General features: G+C 51.9%; 1 protein-coding gene across 3 annotated transcripts in view; it reads right to left on the bottom strand.

Moving 5' to 3' along the window:
- The window catches only part of NOS1 (nitric oxide synthase 1), a 59,822-nt gene that overhangs the window by 16,299 nt on the left and 21,298 nt on the right, over window positions 1-22,225 (bottom strand). For 2 of the 3 annotated variants that reach the window (XM_030026263.2, XM_030026264.2), the window contains 15 exons: window positions 21,807-21,939; window positions 16,084-16,221; window positions 15,485-15,630; window positions 14,967-15,129; window positions 13,631-13,722; window positions 12,914-13,055; window positions 12,047-12,186; window positions 11,443-11,617; window positions 10,229-10,330; window positions 9,280-9,474; window positions 8,036-8,121; window positions 4,986-5,130; window positions 4,450-4,554; window positions 3,965-4,023; window positions 207-323 (listed from right to left, as the gene is read on the bottom strand). In XM_030026263.2, coding sequence (XP_029882123.1) covers window positions 207-323; window positions 3,965-4,023; window positions 4,450-4,554; window positions 4,986-5,130; window positions 8,036-8,121; window positions 9,280-9,474; window positions 10,229-10,330; window positions 11,443-11,617; window positions 12,047-12,186; window positions 12,914-13,055; window positions 13,631-13,722; window positions 14,967-15,129; window positions 15,485-15,630; window positions 16,084-16,221; window positions 21,807-21,939 — 1,938 coding nt within the window. The remainder of the gene's footprint in view (window positions 1-206; window positions 324-3,964; window positions 4,024-4,449; window positions 4,555-4,985; window positions 5,131-8,035; window positions 8,122-9,279; window positions 9,475-10,228; window positions 10,331-11,442; window positions 11,618-12,046; window positions 12,187-12,913; window positions 13,056-13,630; window positions 13,723-14,966; window positions 15,130-15,484; window positions 15,631-16,083; window positions 16,222-21,806; window positions 21,940-22,225) is intronic. The other variant, XM_030026266.2, reaches the window with a different exon arrangement.

Genomic DNA, 22,225 nt, shown 5'->3' on the forward strand with positions numbered 1-22,225 from the left:
GGGAGGAACACTGACGTCTCCCCCTCCTGCACCACCACGGCCAACCCCGGCATGAGGGAGCGTGGAGGGTTCTGCACATTGCAAAAATACATCATGTTTTAGGAAAGAAAGAGCTGCCGTAGGAAAAAGAGGCTCTGTGCAGCACCAGCTTCTGCTCTGTCCCTTCTGCAGCAAGAAATTGCTGCCTCCCACCCTGTCCTATTTACCTGACGTTAGCCAGGGGCCCCGTGCTTTCAAAGTTGTCCCTGGAGTCAGGGCCATCGCTGGAGGATTTCCGTGCATCCGAGTAAGAGGAGACGCTGTTGAAACGTACCTTGTAGCTCCTGTGAACAGCAACAGCATCAAGTATTAACAGTGGTGACAAACGTGCATGTGGTTCCCTCTGGGCTGCGTGCTCAGAGGGGACCAGATTGTGGAGGAGACCAAACCAGAGCTCAGGGCTCAATATTCCATGAGCAGGCACCATGATCAGTGGCTAGAGCAGTGGCTTAACCTCCTGGGGATAAGCCATAGCAGCCCATATGTTGCATCCCCCCAGCTGGACCTGGTCTGCTCCATGAGGTCCCCCAGTAACTCCCAGTGGGTTGACCCAGGTGTTGGCCACCACATTGTCCCCAGCGGTGCAGAGCTGACAGGACCTTTGGCTTTACCTGTCCTTCCCTGGGTGCACATAAGGTTGGGTATATGAACAGATATTCTGAAGGTTTTTTCATTCATAGGAAGTAAAAAAAAAAGGAGTGAGAGCAGAGGGGATGAGGAGGGGGAAGGGGAGTGGAGAAAAAAAATCTGACAACAGCAGAAGTATTTCTGAATTGAACCATCTTCAAAAATTGCTCTACACAAGAGTTTCTAAATATACTGCCAGAGCAATGAAGCAGTAGTGTGCGGATGAGTCACAGCAGACCTCCTGCACCCGGCACACCACGCACAGGAGACAACCCCTGAGCAAAATAGCTGCCAGGGTCGAGGAGCCCTGTGCCTCACCTCTGCTCCAGAGCCTCCTCCTTTCTGCCCAGACCTCTCACACTTTTCTCCTTCACTCCATCTGGATGGACCCGCTTCTGTCTCTGCTGTCCCTGGGCCGTGTCCTCACCCTGGGTTACGTGGCAAAGGCAGGGCAGCACAGCCCACTGGTTGAGATGGGCGTGAAGCCCAAATTTCCCAGTTGGGTGCTGGGCCCAAGGTCAGGGCACCAGCAGTTTTTGCTGAAATGAATAGGTCCTTGTGGCAGGGGATGACGGTTGAAGGATGGGCTGCATTTGAACAGCGGGTCCTTAAATAGGGATGGCTTATGAATGCCTCTGAAAATCCTTGGAAAACCCTTGCTGGAAGACACAAGGAACCAAATATACAACCACAGCAAAACCCCTGGGCTCTGGTCAGAGAGCTACAGCTGCAGTGCCCTGGCAGGCTCCTTGAGACACTGTGGCTTAGAGAGGCCACCGATCCCTGCCCTGGGAGGTCTCGGCCACCCTCAGCATCCCATGGTGGACATGGAGCTGGGAGCCCACGGGGTGCATGGGCAGGAGCTGCTCTCTCCAGCCCTTTCCTACAGATGCCAGGCTGACACTGCCCCTCTTCCCTAGATGGTCTCCTCCAGACCACCTTTTCTCATTGCAAAAGCTTTTTTTCATGCTTAACATCGGCAAAGTCCTGCACATGGGTCAGGGCAATCCCAAGCACAAATACAGGATGGGCAGAGAATGGATTGAGAGCTGCCCTGAGGAGAAGGACTTGGGGGTGTTGGTTGATGACAAGTTCAACATGACCCGGCAATGCGTGGTTGCAGCCAGAAAGCCAACCGTATCCTGGGCTGCATCAAAAGAAGCGTGACCAGCAGGTCGAGGGAGGTGATTCTCCCTCTCTACTCCACTCTGGTGAGACCCCCCCCCTGCAGTACTGCCTTCAGCTCTGGGGCCCCCAACATAAGAAGGACATGGACCTGTTGGAGCAGGTCCAGGGGAGGGCCACGAAGATGATCAGGGGGCTGGAGCACCTCTCCTATGAAGACAGGCTGAGAGAGTTGGGGTTGTACAGCCTGGAGAACAGAAGGCTCCAGGGAGACCTTATAGCAGCCTTCCAGTACCTAAAGAAAGCTGGAAAGGGACTTTTTACAAGGGCATGTAGTGATAGGACAAGGGGTGATGGCTCTAAACTGAAAAAGAGTAGATTTAGATTAGATGTAAGGAAGAAGTTGTTCCCTGTGAGGGTGGTGAGGCACTGGAACAGTTTGCCTGGAGAGGTTGTGGATGCCCCATCCCTGGAAGTGTTCAAGGCCAGGTTGGATGGGGCTTTGAGCAACCTGGTCTGGTGGAAGGTGTCCCTGCCCATGGCAGGGGGGTTGGAACTAGATGATCTTTAGGGTCCTTTCCAACCCAAACTGTTCTGTGATTCGATGAGTCTATGATCTCTTCCTACCATCCAGAGCCACGACCTCTTGGCCTGTCCCGGGGGGGCCACGGGGAATAATTTATTCCCTCCACTTCTGCAGTCACCTTTTCTGTATGTGAAGTCTGCTACCACACTACATTTCTGTCTCCTCTTCTCCAGATAAAACAGCTCTCACCCTTTTGATCTGTCCTCGCAGGTTGCTGTTTCCAGCACTCTGACTACTTTTGCTGTCAGATAACCAAGCCACAGGCTGTCCTGGCTCTTAGAAACTCCTGCCAGTCCCTTAAATTACATTTAGAGGTGACTGGGACAGCCAGCACCAAGCTCAGGTGCTTTTGTCCTCCTCAAATCTGCCTGGCTTGCCGTGGGTGACACCTCCACACCCAGCCCAATGTTTCACCATCACAGCCCCAAAAAGTGAAGATCCTTGGGGTGAGAACCACATGCAAAATGCCCCTTCTCCATCCAGACACCTCCAGGGCAGCCTGCACGTCCCATTTTGTCAGCTGTCCCCATTAAGGCATGAGGCCATTAGAAACCTAATGGGTTTTCGGCTCGTGAGCCCTGCGGGGATCCGTCAGATGACTTGGCTGCACTGCGAGGAGACCACTTTGGGGCTGCTGCGTTGCCAGCAGCGGAGAGGTACAAATCGGTCCCTGCCCTGCCCGGCAGGGTTTGTCACCGCTCTGCAGTCCCACCGGCACTGCTCTGCGCCGCTCAAGCAGAAAGTCAGGCGGTTAAATTGCACTGTACCAATGGCCAGTGCTAATCCTTAATTAAGGAACAGCCTTTTGCCAGTTGCAAACATCGCTGTGTTGACTGAGGAAAGACTCCAGAGCAGAGCAGTGTCCCACTTAAGTGAAATATATTGTACTTAATAGCTAAAATAAGAGGAGGCCCCAAAAGATTAACACTTTGCCGGCTGCCCTCACTTCCCAGCCTCTGGGACATGCACTGAGATGCCCAAGGCTCATCTTCCAGCGATGGGGGATTTTTTAAAAACCCAGAGCCTGTCTCCAAGCTACCGGTTCCAGACTCGCTGTTAGAAACATCACAGCCAGAATTTATAACAGCTCTTATTTTCCTGAGAAATATTTTCACACGATGCAAGAAGTTAAATTTGGTTCTCAAGGCCTCCCCCACCTACATCCACATAGCTGGGAACTCCCTTCTACCTCCAAGTCTTACTATTTTGGAGTCTCCTGGACAGCCTTAGCTCTCAGATTTGATGATTTGAGGGTAATTCCTGCTTTTATTTGTTTTTTTTTTCATAAATGCCTGCCTCTTACAGTTGAAGAGAGAAGCTTTAAAATGCCAGCCCAGGGAACTACAAGCTGGAGTCCGCAGGCATGCCTGGCTCAGTGCTTTTGCCCTCCCTGGGACCTCCCCCTGCTCCATCCCCTGGTTCTCCAGGCACATCCCATCCCTTGGACGTTTGCAAACTAGAAACCTGCGTGAGGATTTCACACTCCCTTCGGAGAGGAGGGAAGCAGAGAAGCAGGCTGTCCTGGCTGCGGGGCTGCCTGCTTGCTGGGGTTTTGAGTGGGAATGGAGGGGTTTGGGGTGCTCTTACTTCCTCTCCTCCAGGTTGGAGTTGGGATTCTTCATCTCCATTAATGCACAGCCAAATTTCTACAGAGAAGAAATAAAAAAAGGCCATCAGTTTTGCCAGCCTCTGCAGGAAACAAAGCCGTGACCAAAACCTGGGCTGTGGCTCTGCTCTCTGCTTGCTGTTCCCAGCAGCTTGCAAGGCTGTTGTGCAGGGCTGGATGAGGTCGTGACTCCCCAGCCAAGGGGCTGTCACCTTTTGCGTGACACTGACATCAGTTGTACAGCAGGAATTTAGCAACAGATTAGTTACTTGTCTCACAGCAGAGAATAAGTAGATATCCCTATTTCAGAGCAGGCTGGAGGCAGGCAGGCACAGCACCAGGTATCACACAGCACCCAGACCTGGTTTGGGCCATTCCAGCTCAGGCTGAGCAGAAAGAGGACGCTCCTCCCCGTCCCCCTGCCCACATCCCCGCTGTAGTCACCCATCGCTGCGCTCCGTCCTACCTCTCCATTCTCAGGTGGGTCTCCATTGCCAAAGGTGCTTGTGACCACCAGGACCATGGTTTCATGCTCTAGGTGCACGATGTCATACTCGTCCATGGACATCACCTGGGAGTGACAGAGATGTTAGCCTTTGGTGGGGAGATCTACCACCAGCCAGTCTCCTGGGATGGACCCCAGTCTCCCTGGGGATGGGAGCAGCATATCCTTGCTGACTCCGTGCCAGTGCACTAGCAGAGATTCTCCACACAGGGAGGATGACAACAAGAGCCTCAAGGGCCGTGGACAAACCATGGGGTTACCACCTGAGAGGCAGTAGGCATATGTATGCTACGATGCCTGCAGGAGTATTAGCTGGAAAAATTCCTGTGCAGGCTTCAATCCAGACCCACAGGGTCATATCCTGGGAGCTGCTGAAGACCTTTGGCAGCTGGGAAGCTCCACATGCATTGAGCCATGTATTTTCCGACAGCCACGTATTTCCTTGGGCCGCCCAGATGCGCACGTAATCTCGCGGCGGCTGGGAGCTGGTACAATACCTTGGCATCGAAAGCGTGCTTGAAGATTTCACACAGAGTTTTTGCATAGACCTGTGACTTCCCTGTTTCAGTGGCGTACAGGATGGTTGCTTTGACCCTCTTGGCCATGGCCTGTCCCATCAGCTTGGCTGAGAACTTCACAGCTCTAGAAAGCAAGAATAAATCCCGGTAAGAGAGCTTATTTCCTTGTTGGTGCCCCCAGCTCAGACTATTCACACCATTTTATTTATTATTAAATGAACAGCCTGCCTTAAAAACTGCAGCATTACTTTGTTGTGGTTGTTATATGCCAAACAGGGAAGCTATGGAAGAGTCTGTCTGTCTTGGCTTGTCAGAGAGGAAGACTAGATGGGGGGCTTGAAGACAGGGCTGAAGCACCTGAATGGGTATAGGGAGGAAAATGCTAAACCAAGTGTGGAATTGCTCTTTCTGCAGGGACAGAGAAGCAGAGGAAGAATCAGGGGCAGCAATCGCTGAAAGCAGTAACCAGATAACCCCAAAGAAAAAACTGGAGGCCAACCAGAGCCCAAGCTATGGGAGGAACAGTGGCTTCTCCATCTCTTCATGTCTTTAAATCCTATCTGGCTGCCTTTCTGCAGGAGGTGTCCTAGCCGAGCAGAAGTGCCTGGGCTCCACACGTCACACACAAAGCCCCGAGACACTGAGGTCAGACGAAGCTGTCTGTAGTCCCTTTGATTTGCACTCCAGCGACGCTATGAACTTTACTCAGAGGAACAGCACTCCTGAGGCTGAGAGGTTGCACATTTATTTGAGTGTTTGCAGGGCTGTGTCTAGCCGGCTGCCTCCCGTGGCTGCAATCATGACTGGATGCATTTGCTCCAGTTTTCCCCACTGGCTCAGCTCTGACAGCAGGGCAGAGGGGCCCTGAGAGGTCACCGGTCCCTCTAATCCTGGCCAAGGTGACGCAGAGCTTGAAACGCTGGCTCCTTGTCTCTGCTAGCGCTGCTGGCTGGGTTGGCATCAGCGATGGGGGACAAGGGAGGCTGTCATGAGCCAGCTTTGGGTTGCATGGTGGGGCACCAAGCCCAGTGTGGCAAGTTTGTTATTTTAGGGCCATTGATAATCATATCAACATTATTTTTCCTAAGTGCAGAATATCTTCACCTTTTCTAAACGGACCGTCAAGCCTTTAAATGGGGCCATCAGAAAAGCAGGGCGGGATTTAGCCTGGGGTGTTGCAATAGGGAAGGGGCAGATTTAAGGGGGCAGAGAGAGCATAAAGCATCTCTGTGGCCTTTGCAAGAATAAGGGCTACTTGATTCACTTTGACAGAGTGATCAGACCCTGCCCTGGGGTGATCAAGTTCAGCAGGACTCCTGCATCCCCTTCAGATGAGCTATGGGGAATGGAGATTGCAGCTGGACTGGTTCCACTGGCAGGATAAGAGAAGCCCAGATTCCCCCTGCTCCTCCTGCCCAGCAGGGAAGAAATGCTCTAGGTTTGGAAAATCACTTGGGAAAAAACAAAGAGGGGGAGGAAAGAAGAGGTAGAAATCGCACCAGGCTGGTATGTCCTGCCTCCTCCGGGCAGCTCCCCTCCATACCAAAGTCAGCCTCAGAAACATTTATATTTGCTGCTATGCAATCACTCCTCGGCAGGGTTCTGCCTATTCAAGTTGCCCCTTTGCTTTCCCAGGTTGAAGGTGTTCGCTGTCCCCAGGGTTTACAGTGGCCCCAAGGGAGGGGAGGGGCAGGACGGGCAGGGTCTGCAGGTTTGAACACTCTGATTTGGCCAGAACCAGCACAGCCTGTCTGAACAGGGATCAAGATCATGCTGCAACCAGTGCCAAGGACTGCTGGGCTCGGTCCGCCACTTGTTCAGCTGATTAGCTCAGATCCAGGCAGGATTAATGGTGAATTACAAAAATAATTCCTCTGCCCTACATCGGGAACAATGGAGATTATTTTTTTTTAAATTACCTGCCATGCTCACATTTTTATAAAATCATTTATCAATGGCACACACACAAATAAAAGCATTGTTTCTTCTAACTCAATGGCTCAATTAATCTTCCTGTGCTCTCCACCAGCCCCGGGCTGCAGCCCAGACCCAGGCACCAGTGTCAGCCTAAGCAGCACATTCATCAGCTGCTGATCATGTTTATGGATGCACCATGGAAAATAGCTTACAGAAGGTGACAGCTGAAGAGTGGGAACAAAATGATAGTAGGGACTCGGGGAAACTGAAGCGTGGGGAGATGCTGTGAACAGCACAAGGCCACCTGGCAGCCTGGCCACAGATACCGGGGCAGACCTGGCTGCCGCCGAGCCAGCAGCTCCTACAAGCACCTCTCTGCCAATGGCCCACGGGGGAGGCATTTGGGCCAGGATCAGCCAACGGCTCCAAATTACACTTCATTCCTACGCCCCTGCTGACTAGGAGCTTTGGCAGGGGAGAGGGACTCGTGTGGCCCATTACTAGGGGTCAACTGGCCATAAAGTGCAAATCTCAGCTCGGCCCTGATCCATCGGCTACCTGTAGGGAGATTCCTCATTCCTGTCTCCCCCCTCCTTGCAATGTGGGTGTTTGGAGGTTTAGGCACCCACTGGAGACAAGTGCTCCTCAAGTAGCTAAAGAGTCAGTGAGAAAAAGAGAAATATGGACAGGAGTTTCATCTCGCTCGTGCCAGCATGGCCCTGAACAGTGACGGGTGATCTCTCTGCCCCAGGAGGCTGCGAAAGGAGAAAGAGGCAACATACCCGCAAGAAGTGAGAAAGCCATTCCTGAGCATTGAAGACCACCTTACTGGAGAATGAGCCAGCTTGGGAGAAGAGACTATATGCAACATCTGGTATTCACCTGATCACATACCTTTCGGTGGTCTAATGGGGTGTTCAAAGGACTGCCTGTTTCTCCAAATGTCCCTCTTGGCAGCTAAAGCCTCCAGTGGCCTGAGATCCAGGCTCACAACCCATGCATTTGCATACAACCATAGGGTAGCACTATCAAACAGCACAGCAAGTAGAGCTGCCCAAAACCAGGACTGGCCCCAAACACTCCAGGGCTTTTTAGAGCCCACTGGTACTTACTTGGCTAACTTCTTAAAGCCAATGGCCCTCTTCTTGGTAGGTGTCCCATTGACCCCTTTCCAGATGTGGGTGTTCCAGGGGTCCGGCTAGGAGAGAGAAAAGCAGCAGTAGCTGATGGGCAGTGCTCAGAGCTTTGAGAAATACTGTACCCGCAGCACTGAGCGTTGAATTCCTCTAGTCATGAAGGGGAGGACTAGCTGGCCTCTTCACAGCTCTCGATCTCCTGTATATGTCCCTGATCCTTGGAGCCCCACGGGTTTTGTGGGGCAGTTGGGCAATGGAGTATGCACAGAAAAATTGCGATGTAATGAAACTTTGCTGGCTTGTAACAGCACCTGGCCAAATGCCTTCTCACCTCTGAGATGAGCTTTAATAGGCCACGAGCAAAAGGAAGGCAGGCAATGCCCGAAGGGGAGAGGCAATGGAAACACATTCTTCCCCCTCCCCAGCCCACAGTTTTTTGATTTTTTTTTCCTAAGAGGCCCTTTGGGAAGGGGAGGCAGCTGAAGCAAGGAACAAACGCACAGAAGCTAATTCAGTGCCCTTGGAGGTGGCTGTCTAAAATCAGGGCCAGGAACCATCGGGGTTCCTGGTGGGTTGGTTACAGAAATGAACAGACTGCTCCTGTTTTGTGATTGTTCCTTAAGGGCTCTTGACTAAAGGTCACATTGTGTGAAAACCACCGGAGCAGGGATGGTTGGCTAATGAGGGCGTGTTTGCTTGGGGCCCTTTTTCCCACGATCTGAAGTGTTAAATAATCCAGCACCAGCATTTCAGCCCACTGCTTGGCCTGCTGGGCAGGAGCTCCCCATCAAATTGTTGGATCCCCAAGCTGGCAAGAGCCATCCACTCAAACCTGCAGGCTGGAGAGAGGAGGGACACAGTGACTGCCAGGTCATTTCCTCACCTACCCATCAAAGTGCAAAATTAGGCATTTCCAAAGGGAGGAACTCTGCTTGATCCAAGGGTGAAAGTTGGGGCCTCAGGTATCCCATGTTCTCACGGAGGGCCAAAAAGCCATTGCCCCTGAGAAAAGGTGTGACATCCAGGGGCTTACTACACTACATTGGGGGGGTCATCAATTAGACTTGGTCATGGACTTCACTGCCTCGAGGGACAGCTTGTAGAAGGGATTAGGTAGTGTCTCTCTCCTTCCTGCATCTTCTGAGCTCCAGCTCCCACCCTGTTCTTGGCTATACCTTTGGGCACACAGCACCTGGTGGAAGGTAGGGTGCAGACAGTACCTGGTACTCAAAGGAGGGTGTGAGACGGTAGTTGAGCATTTCCTGATGGAAAACTGGGGTGATGCTGCCAGACATTGGTGGGACAATCCACACCCAGTCGGCAGGACAGCCTCCACGGCATCGGTACTCGTTCTCCATGTGCTTGATAAAGGACTCAGTGGCTGAGTGGTGATCCACAATGGTCACCTTGTCGCTCTGTTGGAGGGAGAAGAGAGCAGAATCAACATCTGTGGGTTAATACACCCCAGAAGGCAAAAGCCAAGATTTTACATTTGGAGCTGTTTGACCCAAATATGCCTCACTCCCATGGTCTTACAGGACCGTACCTTTGGAGATGACAAAGTGTGTGTGGCTGCTGACCCTGGTCTTCCCAAGGAGACTGTAAAGCTGCCCTTGTCCTTTCTGAGTAGATGTGCTATGGGATGGCCATTCCTCCTGTTATTTGTCATGGGCCAAGCAAAGACTAAGATGGCATGAACGGGATGGAGCATCCTCTGCTCAGCCCCTTGGAGAACTCTTCCATAGCTTGTACAACTCAAGGATCAGCTCTGATCCAGCTCTGGGAAGGACTCCCACCCTCTGCAGTTGGCTTTCCAATGAGTAGTTTTGCTACTTGACCTTTAAGTGCAGGCGGGGGGAGAACCTGGGCCAATTCTTGCCTCAGGGATGGGACAGAAGGGCTGGATCTTGGCCCCTCAGGGCACTCCCTCTGGACCAGCAGAGCTCAGATGCTGGTAATGCTGTCTTTGCAACATCCAGGGCACAGAGATTATTAAATTTCACTGCAGGCTCCTGGAACAGCCCAAAGTTAGGAAGGCACAGCCCAATTTCAGCTGAGTGTATCAGCTGCTGCCATTGTCCTTGGGCAGATGTCTCCATACTTGTCCCATCCAGTCCCTGTGTCCCTCAAGCCTGCCCCAAACAAAATTCAGTCCTGCTACTCAGGTACCTGGAAGCTGTACAGCACAGCAATGTTGATCTCCACCAGGGCCTGGTCCTTCCACAGCGAGGAGGTTTTCCTCATATCCAGATTCATTTTCTTGGCCACTTGCTGTAACAAAACGTGATGGAAGGTGAACGCTTTTAATGGCCAAGAACCAAGGACTGAAGATGTCTGCCCCGGGAGAGGAGCCCAGAGGAGGGACCCAGACTGACACAAGGCACCCGCAGGGCAGGGCAGCACGCTTGCAATGAAGGGCTGACATTTTGCCTTCGTCTGAGAAAATATGGTCCTGCCTTTTCCTCTCCATGGCAGGGGCAAGGCCAGTCTGGCCTCCCGTCCTCCCCCAGGCACAGGAAGATGACAAAATGTTGCTGAAAAGGGCCATCAAGAGCAGTTGATCTTTGTGACAGGAGAGAAAATGGGTGGGTCTGTGGGACAGCAGGAGATGGTGGTTATCCATGTGCTGGGAGGAACAGACCCCCGCACACCTTCCCATGCCAGATGCCCTCCTGCTCCCAAACTCTGTTCTTTCTCAGCCCGTTTCTTCTACCTGGAGTCCTTCCCTCCCCGACACTGTCACAGACAGACATATGGACACACACACACGCTCTCACCCCTCTGGTTTTCAAGCGACTGGGGAGGGACGCGGCCCCTCCAAGTGACACAACGTGCCCCTTGGAAGGGCAAAGGAGCCACCCTTCATGGGCGCAGGTCCCCTGCACCAGCACCTCCCCATGGCTTGGCTTTGTTTCTGACTCACCCTGTCCCCAGTGTTGGGAGTCCCCGAGCCATGGTAGAGCACTCCGGAGGGGACAGCTGGAGGGTCCCCATGGGCAGGCATGTCCCTGAGGAGTCACCAAGTGTCTCTGTACCCTCTCAGCCCCACCATGTCTTAGCACTTGACCTCAATCAAGCACATGACCGGGTGCCTGCTGATCTATAAGGTGCTTTGAGAAGTCTATGGGGAGCTCAACAGGCATCACACTCGCTGTGTTAGATGCAAGCTAGCCCCATAGGGCACAAAAACACTTGCCAGCCCATCACACCCTTGGCCATGTGGCTGCAGGAGAATGTAACTGCCCTATCTAAGGGAGACTTGGATGTCCTGTACTCTCCCACTCAAGGCAACACTCTCCCAGTCTCCTGCCTGCTCCCCAGTAACTTCACACACGCCCTCTGCACGCCAGGAGCGCCTGGCCTCCTTGAGGAGGGGGAATTACCTCCAGTATGTTGTAGCGAGAGTTGTCACAATAGTCCCGGACCCCAATCTCTGTGCCCATGTACCAGCCGCTGAAGGGGCAGGCGGAAAACTCCAAGCCACCAATCTCGAGGAGCATGTTGGAAACTGCTGGCAAACCATACCACTTCAGACCCAGGTCCTTAAACCATTCAAACCTGCCGGGATACAACAGGGTTAGGCAATCAGTCATTCCCCAGTGCAGGCAGGGGAACGGAGGACGTTGCTTTGCTACCAGCCACCAGGCTGAAGGACATGCGAGCAGAATGGTTCCTGGAGGCAATATCTCCCTTAGGGGCTGTTTATGGGGACAAAGTGCTACATCAGGAGCGTTACAGAGTGGCGTAGGTCCTGGCAGACTTCAGGAAAAGGGAAGCCAGCCCTGAGACAAGGACACAACTTGTTTTCCACCTCCAGGTTCTGCCAGCTTTACATCAGAGTGGAGGGAAGACCTGGAAGAGGGTCTTGGGTGAAGTACCTAAACCACCACAAGGAAAGGCCAAGCACAGGAGGTGGCTTAGGGTGCAACCAGAGGAGCTCAGTCCTGCTGATCCCCTCGAGCAGTTTTGGGGCTTACTCTGACTTACTTGGGGTGCCGGATGGGCACTTCCAGCACGAGCTCCGGGGGGATTTCAAAAAGTTCTGGATCATTGCCATTGGCTTGGAGGAGCAGAGGCAGGATATCAAAGCGCCCGTGCGGTGCCTTCCACCCTTGCTGAATGCAGATCTACAGGCAAAACAAAGGTGGGGTTAGAAGTCCCAGCAGGTCACCTGCTGTTCAAGCATTATGGGCAGGGTGTTGCATGCAGTGAGCAGGGTCTCCTAACAGCATCTCTGCTCAGCCCTTATGGTTGAGTAATAACCTCCATCCAAGGGAGCTATGTCACAGGGTTGCCTGTCATAGCCAACCCATGGCCAAGTAAGGGGGATTTGGGCTGAAAATGAGCCTAGAACTAGATCCCCAGGTAGGATCATGGCTCTGCAAAAGCTGCTTATGCTATTTGTGCCTGTAATGGTAAAGGAGAAAATGGGTGAGAAAAGCAGAGGAGTTTGGGAAGAGCAGAGCAGAGCATTGGTGCTGGGTGGGCAGCACCAACAGGCAGCAGCATAAGGCAAATCTTATTCCTGATTCCTACTGTCCCAGGCCAGCAGTGGCCACACACATCTTCCTGCAACAGTTCCCTCAGCAACGCTAAGTGACCCCTTCTCAGCAAAAGGGAAATAAGAGCCTTTCAGTGCAGCTATGGCCAACACCTGCATGCGTGGAAACAGCTTTTATTCTTGGGAAAATATCTGAGGGTGAGACAAATCCAGCTTCACTTTGTGGCACCGCAGTGGATGTGATAAACCCTGCTTGACCCAGCACCCTCCTCACTCCTGGGCTGGTCGGACTCTCTGCGTGCCCCACCAGCCCCATGCCCGTGGTGCCCAGGGAAGGTGGCTTCAGCTGGTACCTCCGTCAGCTCCACGTTTGCAGGGTCTCCCAGGATAGTGCCATCGGGCTGCTTGTAGCCAGCGTAGCGGATGAGCTGGGCATTCCAGATGCGAAAGTCATGCTTGCTGTCCGTCCGTTGTGGGAAGATGGTAATAGCAGATCTGGATGGAAGAGGCAGCGCTGGTGAATGCCGAGGATGTTGCGAGGGCACAGGACAGGGGTCATCGGAGGAATTGCAAAGTGTTGCGGGGGAAAGGTGCTGCCCCTGCCTGCCACCACCCTGGGCACCACCTCTGCTTGTGTCTTGGACAAGCCCCAAACATTTATTATATTTCCTTCACCAGAAGAATTCACGGCCAGGTGCAGTCCAGCTCTCAAATTTGGGATGTTTCCAGCAATTCAGCTCCAGGAAGAAGCTGGCTGCTAACACGGGGTTTCAGAGAGAGCTGAAGAGCAGTCTGTGCTCTGCATTTGATGCAGAATATAGGAAAGGAGAAATAATTGGAAAATCTGCCCTTTGAGGTCCCACAGAGAGCAAGAAGAAATATACTTGGACCAGCAGGACACCTTCCCCTGATACCAGGTCCCTCCACTACTCCCCAGGACAAGTGCTGGCTACAACCATCCTGTTGTGCAGCAGCTGCTAAAGGAGACAATGTCAGCAGGGCCCAGCCCTGGGCTGATCCCCACCCAGAGGCCTTTGGATATTAAACCTGGTGACTCCCTGGTGACTTACCTTAGGTTCCCTTTGTTGGTGGCGTATTTGATGTGGTTGCAGATATAATTGAACATCCCATGGGCTGTGGTGCAGTCCCGGGCATCAAACACCTGAAACAGCGGAAGCAATTGTGGTGATGCTACGGGATGCTCCAACTCCTAGGGCAGAGCCAAGCAGAAGAAACACAGCACAGGGAAAGCCCTAGAGGCCACTGTGACTTCTTAGGTATCTAAAGCTCCACAATTATGTGTTCCCTGCCTTTACAGCACATGGATGTCTAATCCAGCTGCCCCTTCTGCTTTGGAGAGATGAGTCATCTGCTGCTCAGGCAGTGCTCTCAACCTGCTGCTGTTCCTGGCTTATCCACCAACAGTTTTGGTTTCTGCTCTCTGTCTCATGTAGATCAAGAGTCAAAGCTGAAACAGGACAGGTATCAGTCAGGCCTGAGATCCACTGAGAGGATGGGGAATCGTAGAATCACAGAATGGTTTGGGTTGGACCAGACCTTTAAAGGTCATCTAGTCCAACCCCCTGGCAGTAAGCAGGGACATCTTCAACTAGACCAGGTTGCTCAGAGCCCCGTCCAACCTGACCTTGAACGTTTCCAGGGATGGGACATCTACGAAAGGATGGGGAAACCAGGAAAGAGGGTCAACGGGAGGCTTGAAGACAACTTCTTGCAGAAATGGCTCCTCCCAAGGTTCAGATATGCCAAAAGAAACAGTGGAAGCGAAGAGCTGAAGGCTGAGCTGGGAGCAAAGGAGGCCCAGCCTGCCGGCCCCAGGCAGTGCCTATAGCCTCTGCGAAGCAGGCACAAGAATTGCTCAGCAGCACTTGAGCTGCGCTCCAGGTTACAGAGGGAGACGTCATCTCCGTACCTAGGGATTCCACTAGAGATCACTAATTCAGATCCTACCCTATGCTTCCAGCTAGTCAAAAGGGCACCGAGCCAAATCTTCTCCTGCCATAGCATCTCCGTACCAAGGAAGAGTGTGTCCTGCTGCCTCTCTCCAGGCAGAGCAATAGTTTTGGAAGCAGCATGTGAGATACCGGAGCAGTATCTGATTTTGGAAAATCTTCTTTAGAGCGCCAGGTTCCAGTTGGCCCCACTTCAGACACAGACACCTAGGCTACACCTACCCCACAGATGCTTTTCCAGCTCCTGCTGACCTCCCAGCCCATGCATCCCCAAAGCTGTCGAGGAGAGCGTAGCTGCTGTGTGCGCTGAACACCCCCAGCTGTACCTGTGCTGTGCTTCCCCAGGTATTTGAAGAGCAAGTTTTGCCTCTCCAAAACTCCAGTGCATCCTTTGGCAGGCAGCCTGCCAGCTGTCTCCAGCTGCACTGGTGCTCACCTGCAGCTTGGACCACTGAATCCTGCCCACACAGCGGGCTGCATTTCTCCAGGCATGCTTGGCTCCATAGATCAGCTCCGTGTCCCGCAGCTGGTAGGTATCAGTGGCTTCAATCTCCTTGGTCACTTCCTCCAGCCTTTCCATGTGGGCCTTGGAGCCAGATCTGCACGTGGGGAGCGGAGGAGATGGCAGTCACCAACCCGGGTGGAGGGCAGGGAATCCTGCCGCTCTCCACCTGGGCATGAGTTCTTTCCTTCTTAAGTGCATGTGTGCACGGATACACACACACACTTGTGTGCTTTCAGATAACCGATGACCAAGTGCAAATGGGAAAGGTCAGTAATTTACACAGAGGCACACAACAAATGCTAGGAATGAAACTCCCCTGAAGAAGCAGTTGAACGTGGATCACCACAGTCTCACCTGGCCTTGACTCACAAGTGTGAAAAACAGATCCTATGTGACATCTCAGCATAAGCAGCAGCCAGGGCCTGCGACCTTCTCCGGCCAATACTTACCTCTTTATGGAGGAGTAGTACTGGTCAATGAAGTCCTTAGCCAAGAGGAGCACCTCCTCTTTTGTCCTGGTATCTTCTGACTTGCGGACGTGCTGGCTGGGGGTCATTACTGAGCCCATGCAGATCTGCTCGGTGCACGCGGTGGCCTGAGGAGACAGAAGGAGACAAGTGTGTCTTGGGTTACTGCAGCACTTTTGGTCACATGAAGTCAACAGTTACCTACACAGAAGTTGGTGGCATCTTTGACAAACAGGGATATTTCCAGCTTATTTGTTTTCACACCTATCAGTAACATTGTGTAAGACAGCTCAAGCACATGTGGTGATCTCTTGTCACACCCAATACGGACAATTTGGGCTCACTAAATTCTTGCCCCAGCTTGGCCTAAAGTCATGTGCTTTTCCTGATTTATCCCAGACGGGCTTCCCTCTCACCCAGCTTATTGCACCAGAGTTTTGAAATCCAGACACCATCAGAGACAAGAAGATTGGCTTGAATTCATCCAGTTCTGCATTTCCTGGTAAAGCCATCTTGGAAACACTGTGAGCCACTCAATTATGCTCAGACAACTTTTAGCCAGTCCTATCAACTCTACTCACCATTGCTGTCTTGAGGTGCAGAGTGTCATGAAGCACAGAGCCTGTCTCCCAGTTCTTGATTTTGACAAACCGCGGGCATTTGGAAGGACTTCCATTCACTGTGTTCTTAGTTGGGGACTGTCGCCCAGATGGCGGTGGCTGGACAACAGTGAAGACCAGGCACAAGGTTAGTATTCATCAATGAGATATAGGAAAAAGGCCACAACAACAAGCAGCATCTTGTATTAATGGATGCCTGTGCTTGAATCCTAGTGTAATATAGCATGACAAGGTATATGATCCAAATATTGGCAACATTTAGAATCCTACAGTGGAGCAACCAACTCACAATCCAATTGAGAAATCATCTCTGTTTACAGAACAGCCAAACCTGTAGAAGAGGAGTTAAAAAAACAGAGAAAGAAGTGAATTAGGAGAACGTTGTGTTCAAGTTTCCCAGTGGAAGACTTACCTCTCTAAAATATATTAGATGTTTCTTTTTAAGGAGCATCACCTGCTCAGATTTTTACACATGCCAAGCTCTGCCTCGCTAATACGAGCACTGTGCGATACAGCTAACAGCCGATCGTTCCTCTGAGCAAGCCAAAGGCACAACTCCTTTGATATCAATGCTGGAAGATCGCAGGAATAAGGATGGATAAATTATGCAAGTGGGAGGGCTGCTGAATTATGCATAGTTGGATTACTTCAGTCTCAGCTCTGAATCTCCAGTCCCCCCAAATACTCTGTGTCAGGGTGTGCTCATCCAGCACATCTTGAGTTACATGCCAACATAAGGAAGAGCCTCAGCCAGCAGAGAGCTTGTAACGAGAAAAGCTGGCTGCAAGTGCTTGTATTTGCACATGTTTTCACAGAAAATGTCTAGTATTTCTATTCTGACCCTTATTCCCCCCAAGCACTTAAAAAATTAAAGAGCAATCAGTGTCTGCCAGTGTATCATGGGACAGTTTGATCCGCAGCGGCCCTGGAAAGCAGAGATGTTTCTTCTAGGAATCAGATCTTATCGTAGGATGTAATTCAGTCACTGCAACCGCAACGGTGTTGCTGCAGGTTTCAGGGGGAGACCTGATCCCACACCAGAGCATCCTGTCAAAACCTACTTATATTTCACAACCACTTAAAGGCTTGCACCTCTGCAAAGCAGATCTAGGCTTGGACCGAGTTTTGATATAGCCTTCCTACATGAATCCTGTAGCTTGTGTCCCTTTCTAGTGCGTCTGCAAAGTTTTTTAAAGATGGCACTGCCTTCAGCAGAGCTGTGGAGCGTCTCACCCTCCTTTTCGATGGTTCTGGGCTCATGTCACGGTTGCAGCTCATGGACTAGCAGCACTAGTACAAATCCAGCATTACAGCCTGAAGGACCAACTGCAGAAGAGCCAGCACATGGTGGAAGAAGCTCTCGTTTCAGAACAAGCACTTTTGCCGATAAGCAAACCCAGGAGGGAAAGCAACAGGGGCCGCAAGGATGACAAAAGCAGATGAGGCTCCAGATCTAACTTGTTCTTACTTTGCCAGACAGAGGATTGCTCTGCTTTTCCGAAGCAGAGAGAGATTGATACCTGATCGATTGCGAGACTAATGCCTGGGCTCAGCAGACAACGCTGCATTGCCCTGGTGGCAACGTTGGCCATATTTTTTTGCCCAGTGTTTGTTTTTACCATATGCTCCACACTTTTTTCCCCTGGAAAATAGGGATTTTGCTGTCAAGCAGCCTAAGGCTCACAGTGTAATACCATGCACTGAAAGCATATACTGGGAGCAAGAGAGGAGAAGGGAGAGCTTTATAACCTGACCCCTCGGTAGGACCCTCTTTGGTCCTCACAGTTTCTGAAAGCCACTCTGCGTGCCCTCAGGCTATGCTGTCATGGGTCTCTGTGACATTCCTCATGTCACAAATCCTGTGGTGTTCCCAAGGAGCGTTTTGAAGTCCTAGCCCCTGAAGCCAGATGACCACACAGTGGATCTCAGCTTCCCCTTTCCATGCTGCAGAAAACAAATATAAGACTTCATATAGAGCTCAAAACCAGTAGTAAATAAAAAGAACCTCCTAAATGTAGTCCTGGAAAAGCACTATTTCTAAGTTCATTTCTAAGTTCATTTTTTTCAGTTTTGGGGAATCTGACCTGAATTACGGCAGCGGCAGTTCCTGGTTATTTTTTTTCTGCTTGTTTTACTCTTTCAAGAGAACTAAACCATTCCTGAGCCACTACCAGCATCCTGTGCTCTCCGAACCAACCTGGGCCACCCTTAGGACCAAGGGGCATAATCTGCCACCTTCCTTCTGAGCGTGATTGCTCTATGAGATTGGTAAAACATAGCTGAAAACTGCTGCTCAAAAATGCAAACAAAACCAATCCTCACCCATACCTCCACCTGCCAGACAGAAAGTAGAAGTACTGAGCAGATAGTGTTGGTTGTATCCAGCAGCACTTTTTTTATTCTGAGTTAGTTTTGATTTGCTGATGGGGCTTCAGTGCAGCTTAGGAGGTGTGCTGCTAAACAACGTCTTGCTAGAGCAGGTATGGCCCAAGAGCTGTGTTATGAATCCAGATGTAGCATTGACCCCATCCTTGGAGCAAGCAAGCTCATGGTCCAGGCTGGTGGACATCGGCTGCTTAACATCTGCCTACAGATGTTCTACCTTAAACCTCTCTCAAAGCTGCTCCCTTTCCTTTTTGTCTCTTCCCTGCAGGAACTGGCAAAGTTTGAATCTTTGCTGAAAGAGGGCCATGGTGCAGAGGCATGCCGAATTCCTGGGATGCCAGCCGGGCTGAAGCAAAGGTGCCAGGTCTGGCAACCGCCTCGCAGAGCAGCTGTGGAGAGAGCAACACCCAGAAGAAACTGGGAAAGAGTGCTCTGTGTGTGTGTGTGTGTGTGTGTGTGCCTTCCCTGCATAGCAAAGCTGAAGCCAAATATTACCCCTGGTTTTGTCAGGGAGGTTGTGTGAGATCCTTTCATGTTTTAATTAGGCAGCTGTGATATTAGTGACTCAAGAGTGGGACAAACGGAGAGACTAACGTAGCAGTCGGGGCGCACATGCATTATGCAAACATCTTTTACAAGGGAGCGTGTTGGCACTTATCGTCAGCGTGCAGCTTGCGAGCTGTCTGCAGCTCTTACAGATGCAGGGGAGAAATGCACCCAGCCCCGGGCGCTTCTTGGGGCCAGAATGGCAGGGAGCATCTCCCTTTTTGCAGACCCAAGCGGGCTCTACAGGTCCTCAGCCTTCCTCCCGCGTCCCAGCTGGGCTTCGGGAGTCCCTGCGATGATGGCATGTATTGCCCTGCTGAAATGCATCGACTGTGGGAGGACGAGGTCTGCAGCATTAGCCCAGGTCATAGATATATTGGCATGCTGACATTTCTTTCCAGACTGCTTTAACCTCACTAGCTGAAAGTGTGTTTTTCGCTTTTATAAAGCTGTAAATCATCATTACAAGCATGGAGCTGACATGACTCCCTTCCCCTGCTAGCTACATGGACACACACCCCCCCAGTTACCCTGGAGCTCCTAACAAATCAGTCTTTACGGACTGGAATACGACTCACACAGGACCTGGGCTGGTGCAGTCACAGCATCTTTCCATCGGTCAGGTTTAGGGCCAGGGGGATTGGGCTCCTGGGAAACAAGCAAAACACACTGCGTGATTTTGAAAAAAAAAAAAAAAAAAAAAGAGGGATAGGGATCGATGCCCAATAGATTTTTCAGCATCTTATGAGCCTCAGTGAGCATTCTCTGCCAGGCCAAGTGAATCCACCAAATCCTGCTTTACAGAAGGAACAACGTGTATAAAATCTCACGCTTGGCTTGACTTGCCCCTGTGTTAACAGTATTTATTGCAGCTTGCAAGAAGTTCAGTTGCCTTGACCACATACAGCCCAGGGGAACGGCTGCAGGGAGCATGGGGGAAAACCAAACAGCCTCCAGAAGAGCAGGCATAGCGATTTGGGGATAAGAAGGATAAAAAGAAAGCTGCACATCTAGTGAAAAAAAATATTAAAGAGTTTAATAGCAGCTTAAGACTGGGGGTTTTGGCAGCCCTAACACGGAGAGAAATTAAGCTCTGAACACAGAAGGTTATAAAGTGCTTATGGTAACAGACACGTACATGTGAGGAGCTTAGCAAAGGAGGCAGAAAGACAGTGTCTTTCCAGAGCTGGGGGAAAGGGACCAGAGCAGTGACCTGTCCTTGGGCGAGACGGGCTCGTGATACCTGCCACACTGCATTAACCGCGCGGCGGGACACGGGGCTGCCCAGGGACGTCTCTCCAGCGGCTGAACAAAGTGTGTTGCAGCTCTTGGATGCACCCATTTGTGTGTGCCGATGGAGGACAATACCCACCGTAAGGTTGGCTACGCAGCTCGGAGACCTGGCCGCAATGCTGAGCTGCGGCCAGGCGAGGGGAGGATGGAAATTGCTCCCAACTGCATCTAAGCACCCAACCAGGATGGTTAAAACTATGCAGCAATTCTGGCACGATCTCAGATGCTCTGCATGTGCATCAGCACCCGCACAGCGGGTCTTGCGTGTCCCATGAGCCTCTGACACTGTGCTGCAAAAGCACACACGAACATCGTTCTGCTCAGGATTCCCAAGAGAAACACCGGTGCTCGGGCCACAGGAGGAATGAAGATGTGGGCAGAGTTAAACCACCGCAGCCAAGACCGTGTCACCTCCATGGGCATGAAGGGACCACGTCACCTCAGGTGCCCTCACCTCCTGTTTCTGGCTTTGCATCTTGCAAAATGCCCGTGAAATGGGAAAACATCTGCCGGCAGAGCCGTGGCCTGGGAGGTGCTGCTGGGTGTCAAGGCCAGGCTCAACATCTGGGTGTCAACCACACCACGAGCGCACCCACCCTGCGGTGGTCTGCACGTGGCGTGTCAGCGAGGAGCATTGCATTGCAGCTCGTTGGAGCTGGGAAGAGGCGTCAGCCAGAGGTATCTGCTGAGGACACTCCTAAGCTGAGGAAATACTGATTTTCTCAGAAGTCTTAATGTGACCACTAAATCACTTTTCTCCCCTTCCTTGGAAAACAGTCCTTACGACATCACCCTGAGAAACATGGTGGGGCAAGGAGACCAAATGGTTCCCAGACTGGTCCCCTGTGTCCTGCCCTGATGCTGGTTAATCCCATCAGGGAGACACATTTGCCCGAACAGGCTTGGCAGTGCTCACGCACGTCATGTTTTCCCCGAGGTGATCTTTCTGGCCTGCCAGGGTCTGCCTTACGTCTCTGGCTGTGCTACAAACGTGGAGTTAATCCACTTTTGGCAAGGAAGCCTGAGAATTTATGTCTGTGGAGTGTGAGGAGATGAAAAGGCACCGCACAACATATTATCTGAAGTGCTCTATTGAATTACCGTCATATGAATCAAAATGACTTTAACGATGCAACTCGGCTTTTTGCCATGAAAAGGGAAGACAGTCCTGAGGGAGGTTTCGGAGTCCTGGTCCCTGGCTGCGCTCCTGTCCCACTCTGGCCCCTTGGATGAAGACCATCGTTCTTCAGTGACCCATACCCTGCCCGAACCTTGGGGAATTCGGCTTCTGGACCAAATCGACTCTATGCCCCATCAACTCCAGCTCTTGGGATCAAAGATCTTCAGGGTAGTGCATGTAAGGCCTTGCAGGATCTCTGTGGTGTGTGCGCCCACCAGGATGGGTCACGTACCCCCAAACCCCCTTCCCACCCAAAGCAGCAGGAGCCATGGGCTCTTACCTGCTCCGCTTCGGAGTAGGGGTTGTTCAGGACCACGGGCACGTTGCTCTTCCCCCACAGGTCACCGAAGACACGGTCGTTCTCCATCTGAGCCGGTAAGGCTTTCTGCGGCTTGTTTTCCCCTTCCCTGAAACTGAAGGGTTAAAAACCATTTGGGTCAGCGGGCTGGAGGGCAGCTGGGTGCTGGGACCATGGGGCCAGGTCCTGGAGTGATGGCTCCAGGACCTGCTCCAGCTTCTTCCCACAGGAGCGAAAACTCATGCATCGCCCTGCGGGAGGTGAGGAAATGCTCTGCCTCGGCCGAGGCGATGAATCACCGTGGCGAGGGCAACCCAAACACAATAGAAATTTTGCTGCGCGGGTGAGCGCGGTGCCTGCAAAGCAACAGGAAACCCCTGCCCCGACACTGGCTCTAGTAG

The sequence above is a fragment of the Aquila chrysaetos genome, chromosome 9 (genome assembly GCF_900496995.4).
Source record: "Aquila chrysaetos chrysaetos chromosome 9, bAquChr1.4, whole genome shotgun sequence".
Classification (NCBI taxonomy): domain Eukaryota; kingdom Metazoa; phylum Chordata; class Aves; order Accipitriformes; family Accipitridae; genus Aquila; species Aquila chrysaetos.